This window comes from Alosa sapidissima, chromosome 10 (assembly GCF_018492685.1).
Source record: "Alosa sapidissima isolate fAloSap1 chromosome 10, fAloSap1.pri, whole genome shotgun sequence".
NCBI classification, from domain to species: domain Eukaryota; kingdom Metazoa; phylum Chordata; class Actinopteri; order Clupeiformes; family Clupeidae; genus Alosa; species Alosa sapidissima.
The window spans coordinates 33861511-33875975 of record NC_055966.1 but is presented as its reverse complement, the minus strand read 5'-3'; the positions used below and the strand labels follow the sequence as shown (position 1 = coordinate 33875975).

Sequence of the window (14465 nt, the reverse complement as noted above, 5' to 3'; positions counted from 1 at the left end):
TAGCGTCACGGGTTGGCTTCGATGTGAGTGGTTGAAGTAGCACGTCAATAGATGACGGACAAGTGGCTTATTCAATCATATGCAAGCATTTTTTGATTAGGCCCAGCCTTCTGAAGCAACACTTCAATGGATCGGTTCCAGATGGATGAGTGGAGCTAGGCGGAGCGAAATTCATCTGGCTATTGCCAGGTTAGTTCCAGACTAGATCTGAGAGAAAAGGTTATGAACTATGGTGTTCCAGACTAGATCTGAGGGATCTGAGGGAAAAGATTATGAACTATGGTGTTCCAGACTAGATCTGAGGGAAACGGTTATGAACTATGGTGTTCCAGACTAGATCTCCCTGAAAGAAGATCTAGGTGGGCGGGGCCAGGCTAGCATTTTGTTGCCCCATTCCCACTGGTAGGAAAGTATCAAATTCAAAAAGAACATACTGTATATTTTCTATTTTTCCAATTTTTAGCATTTGATGTTGTTTAAGTCGTTTTTGCAGTTAAATATTATGGTTTTACAAGATTTATAGATTATCACATTCTGTTTTTATTTGCATTTTACACAGTGTTCCAACTTTTTCTGATTTGGGGTTGTACATCAATCAACCAAGTTATTGTGAGCCATTGTGAGTTATTGTTTTGAATGGGTTATTGTCTGAAAATCCACTTCCTCGTGTTTATATAGGCATCTTGTCATGCACTCCATAAACATCAACATTTTGCATATGCATATTCTTTTGATTATATGGTACAATCACAAGTATGTCTTATGTTATTAAATGCAGTAAATTTAGTTCACTGATCTACATCATAATAGGAACACTTTTTTGGTATGACACTGCAGGTGCATTAAACTACAGTTGTATAAGTTACATTCATTGGCAATACAATGGTCACTTTAATGTCAAAGAGTTGTTCCTTTCTCCAGGAATGCATCCATTTTGCTGCTTTGCACCTTGGTCGGCCTCTCCCAACCATTCCGGATCAGAGTGATTCTGTGGTCAATGCAGGGGATGGACAAGATCAGCTTCAAAATCAGCACAATGCAGGGGACCACCAGGCACAGCATAAACCCAGGAGGGGTAAACCACTTGTAGGTGGACGGCTTCAGAAACTTGTTCCATCCGTAGAGGAGGCAGTGAGTAGTGCACACTGTCAGGGTGAGGTAGCCTAGTTTAGACTGTGGAGAAGAGAGTAAACACCAGGGTAAGGATTGTTTCTGGACACTTATTTACACACACACACACACACACACACACACACACACACACACACACACACACACACACACACCCCACCACCACCAAAATGTTTAGCAACAATTATGACACCATTTTCCATGTACGGCTTGTTAGAGGTAAACGTTGAAAAATTCCTGATAATGCTATTGACCAGCTGGTGGAGAAAAACATGTTAGCCTTTACCATGAAGGATGCAGAAGTGCAAATGTTAAAGCAATCACTTGATTCTAGTGTATGTGTAACAATATATATTTCCTGCTGATGTGGATGCACACACACACACACACACACACACATGCTTAATTGTAGGCCTACCTGTACGAAGCGGAACTCCCTCCAGTTGAGCGTGTTGCTGACCGAAGGTAGAGAGGTGATCCCCAGCAGCAGAAACATGGCGAAGCCCAGAACCCCCAGGGACAGGAAGGCATCTGTCGCCCAGGCCTCAGCATTGTCAAAGGGCACCGATTGGTTCTTCTTGATCTGAAACAGGACAGTTGGAGACGACAGTCAGCTAGTGTTGACAGCCCTAGATGGGAAATGCTGACGTCAATGAATAAAAGTCTGGTAACACTTTACTTGACGCGTGAGTTCATAACACATTCATAGCAGCTGTCATAAACTGCACATAAAGCATTCATGACTGTTTCATGAGACATGACTCAACATTCATACCAAACCTTTCATGAATGTGGAAGACAGAACGACGATAACTTGTCAAAATTAAAGTCCGAAGTCGCAAAACAGCATTGCCGTTTTTGGTCCAAACCTCTTAGGCTACCTGATCATGTCACATCTGAGTCAATGGGCTACTCCAGTGCCAAAAAGAGAGAACATGGTCAAGCAAATAATTTTTGCTTCATAAAAATGTATTTGTTTTATGATGTAACCTTTGCAGATGATTTTTCATCTTTTGCTACTGGGAATGTCCAACCGTTCCAGGTTACACAAATACGGGTCAGCTGAATGTAGGCTAGTTTACCTCCCAGTGTTAAACTCAGTGATTGCGAATACTTCACAACTTGTATAGTAAAGTGACATTCGATGTAGACGTAAGATATTCATGAAATATTTACAAAGGCTGGAGAGATTAAATTAATGGTATCCATTTTACACAAATACAATGTTGGACTTTTATTTTGACAAATTGTTGTCGTTCTGTCTTCCACATTCATGAAAGGTTTGGTATAAATGTTGAGTCATGTCTCATGAAACAGTCATGAATGCTTTATGTGCAGTTTATGACAGCTGCTATGAATGTGTTATGAACTCACGCGTCAAGTAAAGTGTTACCAAAAGTCCTACTATATTATACCTGAAGACTTAAAAGAGGTCATTACCGGTAGTTATTTAGCTAATATCTTAGGCTGAACATGGTAGAGCTTTTACTTTTTGAAGCTGAGTTTTTAATCTTGACAATTACCTTTTAAATATTTTGGGGTGTCTTTTTTGTCATGGGGAATTGAAAGGAAGAAAATAGCCCCAAACATGGAGACATGTCGGGCTATCCTCACTTGAAAGAGAGAACAGGCCCACAGCGCCTCTCATGTGGAATGAGAAGTACGTTGTGCCGTTCTTCTGTTGATCGCGTGAACAATAGACACGCTGGTGAAGAGTTAACTGGTAACTCTTATTATTACAAACTCGATTAATCTGACTCCATTTAATTAATAATTTGTATCACCATTCAATTACCAAGTTACTAGTTTATCAGTTATGGAAGAGCATGGCATGGCATACTACAAGAATTGAAGTATACGATTGGTAGGCATACAGTGTAGTGTGCACTATGCACAGATACATTACATTGTAATGAAACCATGATCAGACTGTTGCCCACATTACAAGTATTAATTCAAGACCAAACATAAATGTATTATTCTTACAACACACATTTACAGAGATTGACAGTGATTTCAGAGGTAACCATTACTGTATGATAATTAGCTTGGCCTAGAATCTTGTGGGGTTAGGAATTTCCTTTGTGGGGTAGACCTGCAAAAGGCATTCTTTAGAAAAGCAAAAGATTTAGCTAAAAGGCTGGTCCTTACAGTATTTAATCACATTGAGATGTCATACCTGTGTTATGACCTCTGTGTCACTTGTGTGAATGACATTGTATCTGATGGAGATGATAAATGTGTAGACCACATGAAGAACAGCAGAGAACAAGGCCAACAGTCCCAGCTGCTTCCTGCACAGCATCCAGCGATCCAGCCAATCAGGGAAGCGCTTGTACTTGGTGCCGTTATACAGCTGCAAGATGGCCGCCACTGCTCCTGGCAGGTAACACAAAGACAGCATTACCAGGGCAACAATGGGGAAGACCTTATTGGCCAGGGTGATCATGATGCGATAGGAAATGTCCTGTCCCTTCTCGGCGTACGCGTAGATGACGTCGCGGATGAGCAGGTAGAAGAAGAAGAAGGCGGTGAGCCCCGTGGCGACCCAGAGCGGGAGCCTCCAGTTGGGGAAGAGCTGCAGGGGGATGTCCTCCAACTCCCCAGCAGCACCAAGGGAGCCCCTGTCCTGGGCACTCAGCCCCAGACTGTGGGCAATGTCCACTACTGCTTGCTTAGCTTTGGGGTCATCCCCGCACACCAACACCTGCGAGAGAGAGAGACGTTTTGCTGATGGCCCAGTGATACTGCCAAGTGTATTGACTTCATAGCCTTGGTGCTATTCACTCATAGGGGTTACCAATAGGGTTGCCAACTTTCTGATATGATAATAAGGAACGGGGGTGGGGGGTCTATACACTTGCATACACCGGCTTCCACTTCAGTTATTATACAAGTGGGGGCATACACACACACACACACACACACACACGTGTGTATACCAGTATCAAGAAAATGTGAGCATGTTTACTGTTGTGCTGTCATTTTAATTTGTGTAAAACGAGCACACGATTTAGCCAAATGGCCGTACTATAGCCTACTGTATTCACTAAAATGAGTGCAATATTTGCTAAAATGAGCGCACAATATACTAAATGTTATGCACAGTCTAGTAAAATGAGAGCATAATTTTGTAAAACGAGTGCACAATTTGGTCAAATGAGAGCACATTCATACAATATACAAAAAACAATGCTTGCAATGATGCCTCCAGGGGTACTCATTTTCTTTCCGGTGTTTAATAAAAAAAATAACTTTGTTCTATATACAGTCTATGGTTTGTAGCCTATATTCTACTTAAACCAAACAACTCTGAAATGTAACACTGAACTGACAGATATCACACAAAAAAACATCTTGTGAACATTATAATAAGCAGCTCCAGAAGCACAACTCTGAGTTTGGTGGAGGCTTATATTTTCTCTGGCTTGTTTCTGTCTCAGCAGCAAGTAGGCTAGCCCGAATGCACTGTAAAACTCAGAACAAGACATTTCATCTCACGCTGCTATCAGCGTAATACAGCCTACGTGATTCACAGTGGCTCAAACGGAAAGTGCATTCTCTGTTGGGATAGTGATGACAGACAAACCGAGAGGTATGAAAGGCCCTTTATTTCATACAAATTGTGCAGTCTTCGTTCATAGTGTAATTTATAATACTGCTCTGTCATGTATTTGCACTGAGTTGATTCTCAGAAATACGGACCAAAATGCGTTCCATATCAGTTCAATATGAAACACATTTTTTTCCTTTCATATATATTCCATTCCATTTTTACAGAATGGTTGCCAAGCCTAGTTACCAAGTCACATACTCAAGGACCAAAACAATAAATGTCCCTAATTTCCTGCTCATCAAATCAGACCATAATGTTAGATGAAAATGATAAGCATTTTTAATGCTTTATTGAAGTACATTGTGACCTCTACAATTGATACAATAAAACTGTAAAAGGGCGGTGGTAGCGTAGCGGCTACAGAGCTAGGCTAGCTTGCAGTAGCCTGACAAGTTGTGGGCTCCATTTTCGGCTTCCACTGTGGTGCACTTGAGCTCTGGGGACAATAATCCTTGTAATGAAAGTGACGTATGTCAGTCGCTGTGTGGATAAATCAAAAGTGTCTGCTAAATTAATAAATGTAAAAGTGGCACAGACTGGAAAACATAGGTGTCCCGTGGCCTATGATGTGAGTTTGTTTCTTCCATGAGATAAAAGGTAGAAAAAAATTAAATGCTCTGAAGTTTGATCAGAAAATAAAATAAATCATCTTTTAGCCTAAAAGACAGTGTCAGACTCATAATTCCACGCATTAAATAGTAAGGCATTTGTATTCAGTTGTGGATGAGGTAAGCTACATGGCGTTCCATTGTCAGAGGCAAAATGCACTTTCAAACACAAAGTACAAAGTTCTACTAGGGGGTGACAAAGGCACCTCACTGTGAGGAGGAGCTAAAGACGCCATTACTCTAGCTGACAGGGTCCATCAAATGCAATTTTCTGTAGTGTCTGGGTTTTCTATGTGAGGTGCAGATAAGTCACGTTGAGTCAGCTGAACAAATGAAAAAAAAAAAAAAAACAGGCAGGTGTGTGTGTGTGTGTGTGTGTGTGTTTGTGTGTGCATGCATACAGTATCTGAGTGTTTATGTGAGTTTGCCTACATAGAGAGGTCTAATACCTATTGTCTTCTAAATCATTTAACCCTATGAGCCCGATTTACGCACTGTGCGTGAAAAAGTCACACCCCTCCTTCTCTGTTAAATGCAAGTTTGATCAATGCAAAGTCATGTATTAGAGGTAACGCTGTGAACAGACATGGGCAGTATTTCAATTATATTTATTAAAAGGAGTAACATCCGCATTTACTGCAGGACAGTATTAAAACTTGGATTTGGCATGAGGGTTTATGTAAAAGGAGTAACATCCGCATTTACTACAGGACAGTATTAAAACTTGCATTTGACATGAGGATTTATGTAAAAGGAGTAACATCCGCATTTACTACAGGACAGTATTAAAACTTGGATTTGGCATGAGGATTTATGTAAGGAGTAACATCCTCATTTACTACAGGACAGTATTAAAACTTGGATTTGACGTGAGGATTTATGTAAAAGGAGTAACATCCACTGAAGTGTCCTGATATGCAGAAATAACGGAGGAGACGGAGACAAAGACCTCCCGGAGTGGAATTCTCTCCCAAGTTAATTAATTCCGTATATTGGGACACCTTATATGTTTATTCTGTTCATCCCTCATGTTGCCAGTAGGCATGCATTTATAGCACAACAAGGGAAATGTAGTTCAGTTTTTGCTTTGTTACAGTTGATTCAGAGTCCAGCGCCCCTGACTGCAGGGCCCAGGCTGACACTGTGTTGAAGCCTTTCACCACAGACGCTCCCGGCACCAGGCTGCTCAGGTACTCAGCGTTGGATTGTGGGAACTGGCCCCTCTTCAGGTTGTTGCTGATGTCCACCAGCACCTTGCCCTCCAGAGCAGGGGTCAGCGAGGTCAGGAAGTCATAGTGATCGCGCTGCACGGCTATAAAGATCACCTGAGCCATCTGAGCTGCCTCTGTGTGGGTCATGACCTTTGAACCCTTGGCCACCAGTGCCGAGTTCTTGGGGTCACGTGACCCAAACACGACCTCATATCCTGCCTGGAGCAGACGAAGTCCCAGAGAGCGTCCAAAGTCCCCTGTGCCAAAGATGCCCACCGCCCCCTGCTTACGCTCCCCAGCAAGAGACGTCATGGCAACAGAATCAGACTTCATGGACATACTGACACACACACACACACACACACACACAAACACACACACACACACACACACACACACACACACACACACATATATTCAACTTAGTATCACACATTCCTCAGTAGGTCAAAATGTTATACTTACTCAGTATGTTAACACATTTTTCTTTTCAAGTGGCAGAAATGGGCTTCCATAGAGAATTGGAATTTTTACACTTCACAGTTTCTATAATTTGAGTAAATCTTGTAGAAAATGCCCTAGTCCAATATGCTGAACCCCTGTTTCTCTCTAGAAAACCATCTGAAATAGTCAAATATTTTCTTTGTGTTTATAAAAGCAGTAGTGAAAATGAGCAGTGCAAAATATTACAGTTTCCACTTGTACTGTACTTCAGGCCATCCAGACGATACCTTGAATATTTCAGTAAATATCCTACATCGGGCAAGAATGGGGCAACATTTAATTCCCAAAACTCTAGCAACTGGTCTCCTCAGTTCCTAAACATTTACTGTAATCTTGATAAATGAGGAGGTGACATTGCTGGCATCAAATTCAAAATGAACATATATTTTCCAAAGAAAAAACAATAGAATTCATCTCCTTCAACAGTTGATATTTTGTCTTTGAATTATTCTCAATCAGTTGATATTTTATCTTTGAATTATTCTCAATCAAATAGCTTTAACGTGATTCTAGTTATTCATATTTTACACATAATATCTTTTGAATTAGTGTTAGCGTAGTTCAATCAATAGTTATTATAATAGTATCTGTTAAATACAACTATAAACTAAGGTTGTGAATTTAACTAGCAAATTTACTTTATAGTCAAAAAGACTTACAGTGTGTTCAGTGTACCTAGATTGGAGTCCTTTTGTGGTTACCGTAATCCAATTTAAGACGTTCTCTAGCTCTAAACTTCACACCGATCTGCATTTATATGACAAGCCACCGGCAATGTTTGGATCCTAATTACTGAGAGTCGGTGCTTGAGCTTGCAGACATTTTCACGGTGTTGTATATGTTGTATTTCATGGTGTTGTAAACTGAGCATATTGCACGTGGTGATTGTTTTCTGATAACTATGTAAGTGTGTGTGTGTGTGTGTGTGTGTGTGCAGGCGTGACAAAGTGATAAAAGGCTATTCCCATTACATTTACAATGTTGCCTGTGTAAAATTAGATAATAAGAGGGCAGAGTCCAGTGTTTATATATTTATGAATGTTGAATGTTGCTGCTCCATATAAATTTTACATGATCAGACCAAAGCATCAAAAATACTGCCTACTGCAACAGTGCAACGTCAACCTGGCAGTAAGTAGCCTCACTTTGCATTCATTGTGGGATATTTGTGTATTGCTATGTTGCCAGATGTTTCTTGAAACACACATAAACACATGTGTGATGTAATTCTTTTTATTATTTTGAGTGTAAGAAGTTTTTTCTATGTCATTCACTTTATAAAAAACACAGACAAACAAACGTTCTGCTAAGACGTGATTTTACATATAGAATGAGAATACCAGCAGAATGTAGAATATATTGTTTGTGTGTTGGTTTAATTTTCACTTTTTCCTTTTAGAGTTTTAGTTTATTATTATTTAACATTTATCTATTTTAGAGGCCCTTATTTTCTAAGATTACCAATTTTTATAAGTTATTTTTTATAGAATTTTTTTCATTGTACGTTGTACACATGCAATAACAATAAAGATATTCATTCATTCATTCATTCATTCATTATGTAAAATACTATATTTCTGACCTACAATTGACTCCTCAGAGTACAGTGGCATTTATTATGTTTGAGTTTGTCATGGATTTGCCCATGCAAGCTTTTCACCGTTCTGCGTAGTCTCTCTGACAGCAGAGCATCAGAGATTCATCGGTTTCAATAGAGACATGAGAACTTCCTGTCATCATACATATTACTATCCACCCAATATTCAGATAGACAGCATATTAAGGTATTTCAAATGTATTATTATTAGTAGTAGTAGTAGTAGTAGTAGTAGTAGTAGTAGTAGTATTAAATGTGTTTATTGGTCAAACCTTACACCATATTACAGACAGTATGGGAATTGACAGCAAATAGCCAGTTTGACATTTTTCTTATTTTTAAATAGTTAACCCCACAAACAGGAAACATATTCAAATGCATATCAATAATCCATCGGGCACCCAGAGGAGAAGCAGTACAGTGGGACAGGCCTCAGAGCGACAGGCCTGAACAAAAATAAACAAACCCTTTAGTCCGAGCGAATTAGCTCAAAAAGGGGTCTAAGGTGGCACTAAATACAGAGAAGCTTGGTATCGCTGGAATCGTTATTTTCTGTAGATTATGAATTTAATGTGCTTACAGTACCAATCCTTTCTGGAAAAAAGATCCTATGAATAGCAGGTCATTGTAAATCAGCTAGACCATATGTACTGTATAAGGGAATAGCCATGTATTGCTGCATTCATTGTCAGCAAGTCATTGTAAATCAGCAGACTAGCTGTCGGAGCAAAGGGCAGATGAACACCAGCTAGACCATATATGGCCGAGGAAGGGAAATAAAGGTTCCAGACAGACCAAGTATGGCCTACAGGGTTCTAAATTAACACCCGCCAACCCACCAAATGCGGATTAAAATTCATTTTGGCGGGTGTTAATAAAAACTTACTAGCCAGTTTGGCCGGTGATGCATGAGGCATTACATGATACATAAGGCTCTGTTCTCGGTCATTTGTGGCAGTACTTCCTACATTTCCCTTGAACACTGTGCCGTAATGCTATGTGATGACATTTCATACGCCCATTGGCTCCGCGCAGTTTGTAGTCGTGCAGTTGAAGACCTCTGTCTTTGTGGTCTCCTTTGGGTCTTTGGTTCCAGAGTAAAAACAAAACATATTTCCCACACAATTTATACATTGGAGTTGAGTATCAGTATTTATTCATGTGCAACAGTCTAGATTTCATTACTCGGACTGATTGCTATGGATGGAATAGCGCTTGAAGATGAAAATGGAATTTCAGAAAATCTTTGTGTTATCTGCCAAGGAGGAGGTGAGCTAAGATCTTGCAGCAGTGGCTTGGAATTATTAATTGATTACAGTATTGCAATAGATGACAACAGCATTGGCAACAACACATCCATGGGTGTTTAAGATGTTCGATGAAGTTACTTTACAATTCGACGAAGCAACTGATTTGGGCAGGTCTATGGTTAGATCTTGTGATTGAGCAAGTGATGTAAAATGTAAATCAGGTTTCTAGGCCAAGTATACTTGCGCATACAAGGAATTTGGTCTCTGCATTTATCCCATCTGTGAATTAGTGAACACACAGTGAGGTGAAGCACACACTAACTCGGAGCAGTGAGCTGCCTTGCAATAGCGGAGCTCAGGGAGCAGTGAGGGGTTAGGTGCCTTGCTCAAGGGCACTTTAGCCATTCCCACTGGTCGGGGATCGAACCAGCAACCCTTCGGTTCTAAGCCTGAAGCCCTAACCAGTAGGCCACGACTGCCCCAAACGATGATGCGTTCAGTTAGGAGTAGGGGTGGACTCACCACAGGAAGAGGCATGACTGAGACTGTGATTGCCACATGGATACACAGCATGCACAGATGTAGAGATAATAATAATAATAATAATAATAATAATAAAGCTTTATTTGTATAGCACCTTTCATACACAGAATGCAGCTCAAAGTGCTTTACATTTGAAGCATGTAACACAATAGTAGTCAGTCAGTCATTATCAATCACTTTTCTTTGCTGTTTATGATATGCTCAGCAACATATCAAAAATATAGAAAATGACGTCATAAGACTGGCAGCCTTAACCCTCTTACCCCCCACAAGCACGCCATATGGCAACTGTGGCAAGGAAAAACTCCCATATTCCAGGAAGAAACCTTGAGCAGAACCTGACTTAATAGGGGGAGCCCATCTGCTTCTGGCTGGCTGCGCCCTCCAATAGTAGCAGATGTAGAATAATCTGAAAATGTAGTCTACAGGATAAGATGAGTTAACTAAAAGCTTTCCTGTACAGGTATGTTTTCAGATCTTTTTTAAAAATATTTACTGAACTCGCCTGCTTGATGTACAGAGGCAGGGTGTTCCATAGTTTGGGGGCATAATGGATAAACGCAGCTTCTCCACTTTGTTTGTGGAGCACTTTGGGTACGATTAAAAGATTAGAATTGGATGATCTAAGTTTCCTTTGTGGTTGATAAGATATTAAAAGCTCAGAGATATATGAAGGTGCTATGCCATTCAGAGCTTTGTAAGTAATTAACATAACCTTAAAATCAATTCTATAGGAAATAGGGAGCCAGTGCAGTTCAGCCAACACAGGGGTGATGTGTTCTCTCTTCTTAGTCTTAGTTAAAAGTCTAGCCGCAGAGTTCTGTATGAGTGCCAATTTCTTTAGATGTTTTTTGGGAAGACCAGTGAAAAGTGCATTGCAGTAGTCTAACCTGCTAGTGATAAAGGCGTGAATTAGTTTTTCTGCATCTTGTTGAGTTAAAAAGGGCCGCACTTTGGCAATGTTTCTCAAGTGGAAATAGGCTGTCTGAGTAACTTTACTGATATGGGGCTTAAAACTTAACTCTGCATCTAAGATGACACCGAGGCTTGTTACTTTTGGTTTGACCTGGTGTGCCAAGTTCCCCAGATTACTAAGAATAATATCTCGCTTTAGTTTTGGTCCAACCAGAAGTACCTCTGTTTTGTCATCATTTAGTTTCAAAAAGTTTTTGCTCATCCACTGATTAATGGAGGTTAGGCATGCAGTGAGGGAGCAAAGGCCATCTGGGTTAGTTGGCTCAACAGAAAGATACAATTGGGTATCATCTGCGTAGCTGTGGAAGTTTACATTATGTTGACTTATGACGTTTCCCAATGGAAGCATATATAGAGAAAATAGCAGGGGACCAAGGCAGCTCCCCTGGGCCACACCAAAAGGCAAGTCATGTTTTTCAGATACATGATCTCCTAGACTGATATAAAAATCTCTGCCAGTAATGTAGGTTTGAAACCAGTTTAGAGCATTATCAGAGAGACCCACCCACTTCGCAAGGCGGTGAATTAGGATGCTATGATCAATGGTGTCAAATGCCGCACTCAAATCCAGAAGAATAAGGATTGAGACTTTGTTTGAGTCGGTAGCTAGTCTGAGATCATTGACTATTTTTACTAGAGCCGTTTCTGTGCTGTGATTTGATCTAAAACCTGATTGGAATTTTTCAAGGATACTGTTTTCGTTGAGGAAGGTATTTAACTGATTACAAACAACTTTTTCAAGTACTTTGCTCAAAAACGATAGATTTGATATAGGCCTGTAGTTGCTCAGATTGGTATGGTCAAGATTTGACTTTTTAAGTAAAGGTTTCACAACAGCGGTTTTAAAAGCAGTTGGAAATATACCTGTTTCTAATGAGGTATTTATTACCTTGAGAAAAAAGGGAGCTAAGCCATCATATACTTTTTTGAGGAATGTAGTAGGGATTGGATCTAAAACACATGTTGAGGAGCCGGTTTGAGTTATAATTTTACCAAGCTCAGATTGAGTAATAGTGCTAAAGGACCTTAATTTTGGGGGGCTGTTTTTGGGTGTACTATCAAACATATTACTTGTGTTACCAATAGCCTCCCTTATAGAAATGACTTTGTTTTTGAAGAAGTCTGCAAATTCTTCGCATCTTAGAGAGGATGCCTGACTGAGTGTATCAAAAGGTGTTTGATGCAATAGCCTATCAATGGTAGAGAACAACACCCTAGAGTTTCCACTGTTTTCAGCAATTACCTTAGAGAAGTGGTTCCTCCTCTCATTCCGAATAGCTCTATTATAATTTGCAATTTTTTCTTTTAGAATGGCACGGTGAACCTGTAACTTAGTTTTTCTCCATGTTCTCTCAGCTTTCCTACATGATCTTTTTAGATCATGGATATTTTCGTTCATCCAAGGTGTCAGTTTGCTACAGGGCCTTTTTTTAGTCTTTAAGGGTGCCACTCTGTCAAGCAGAGCGCCTAATTCACGATTGAGAGCCTCTACCATTTGATCAATGGGATGATGTAAAATATCTAAATTTATGGAGTCTATAAGAGCTATGAACTGCTGTTCTGCTCTAATGTCCAAGAGTCGCGATTTGATTGCAATTTCGGGATGAATTTTTGGAGTATGTAGTACAATATTAAAAGATACACAATGATGATCAGACATATTTATATCATTTACTGATAAGTCTGTGACTTCTATCCCTCTGGAAATGACTAGATCGAGGGTGTTGCCAAGGTTGTGGGTGGGTCCTGTAACATGCTGCTTTAGCTCTAAACTGTCCAACACATTAAGGAACTTACTGGCTTTAGCATCAGTTGTCTTATTGACATGAATATTGAAGTCGCCATTTACAATTATCCGATCATAGCTCGTGATGATGAGCGACATAAGTTCAGAAAACTGGTCGAGAAAGCCAGTCCATAGTTTAGGAGGGCGGTATAAGGTTAATAGAAGTACAGCTGGGTCAGCCTTCAGAGTGAGGGCAATATACTCAAAGGAAGCGAATTCGCCAAAGTTGACTCGTGTGCAACTATATTTGTTTGAGAGAATGGAGGCAATTCCACCACCTCGTTTGCCTTGTCTAATTGAGTGGAAGAAATTATAATTTGGGGGACAAGTCTCAACAAGAACAGCTTCGCTGTCTGAAGTCAGCCAGGTTTCAACAAGAAACAGAAAATCCAATTTTTTTTCACTAATAAAATCATTGATTGCAAAGGTTTTGGTAGTAAGTGCACCTATATTTAGTAAACCCATGTTAGCTGAAAATGCCTCTGGCTTTTGAGGAATATGCTGAGGTATGGAAAGAATATTTGTTAGGTTTCTAGTTTTAAATTTGTCTTGTGCTTTTTGTGCTTTGTTTTGCGAGATCTTGACTTTGTTTTGCGAGATCTCAAGTTTCATTTGCAATAGCCTATGAGAACCACTAGGCCTACAGCTGTCTCTGAGAGCTTATGGCCACTGAAATTAGGTTGCAGTTCCTTATTTTACCAGCATGAGGCGAAATAATGGGCACTGGCTGCGCGCAAAGGCTAGGTTTTGGTGTCAGTGTCAGTGAAAGCAGGCGTTATGTTACGTTCAGGGGTGGCCATACATCCGGATTTAGGTCGGATAGTCGCTTGGCGTCCGGTGCAGCCTCAAGCTGGACACTCATTTGTCCTCCTTTTTGGAGTTGCGCTGGGCTTCTAGAATCTTTGCCCGGATGCAGCATAGCGTTTCTCAAACTATGGACGCGGAGTTTGCTGGTCAAATTATGCCCGGTGCTTCTGTCACTCGTCTGATAATTTGCTACACAATTTATGAAGGAACCACGGTAGACATTGGTAGATTTCCAAGTAGCAGCAACTGGAATCCATGCATTTTCATGAAATTATTTTTGAAATCTGATCCATTATCATACCTGTTCATTCGTACTCGTCGCTCAACTTGTCGTGACTAAATTCAAGATGGCGTGAACGGTAAACTTCCTGAAGGTACTGTCTGTATAAATCGTCTTGTAAATAAACTACCAGTGCTTTCTCAAAGTTCTCAATGTC

At 40.3% G+C, this 14465-nt stretch overlaps 1 protein-coding gene across 1 annotated transcript; it reads right to left on the bottom strand.

Moving 5' to 3' along the window:
- Nucleotides 1–522: 522 nt before the first annotated feature.
- Nucleotides 523–7862, bottom strand: LOC121720288 (metalloreductase STEAP4-like). Its single transcript, XM_042106289.1, has 5 exons — nucleotides 7730–7862; nucleotides 6450–6906; nucleotides 3311–3838; nucleotides 1550–1714; nucleotides 523–1173 (listed from the first exon to the last, which is right to left on the bottom strand). Exons 2-5 carry the CDS (start codon nucleotides 6903–6905, stop codon nucleotides 898–900), a joined length of 1425 nt encoding a protein of 474 aa, XP_041962223.1. The 5' UTR covers nucleotide 6906; nucleotides 7730–7862; the 3' UTR covers nucleotides 523–897.
- Nucleotides 7863–14465: the final 6603 nt, after the last annotated feature.

Bases quoted from the DNA above. Each gene is read 5' to 3' on its own strand.
- LOC121720288 (XM_042106289.1), bottom strand. From the start codon at position 6,905: ATGTCCATGAAGTCTGATTCTGTTGCCATGACGTCTCTTGCTGGGGAG. The intron at 3,839-6,449 runs GTAACAAAGCAA...TCTCTCTCGCAG, and splicing joins CGCTGGACTCTGAATCAACT to GTGTTGGTGTGCGGGGATGA. The intron at 1,174-1,549 runs GTAGGCCTACAA...TCTTCTCCACAG, and splicing joins GGGAGTTCCGCTTCGTACAG to TCTAAACTAGGCTACCTCAC.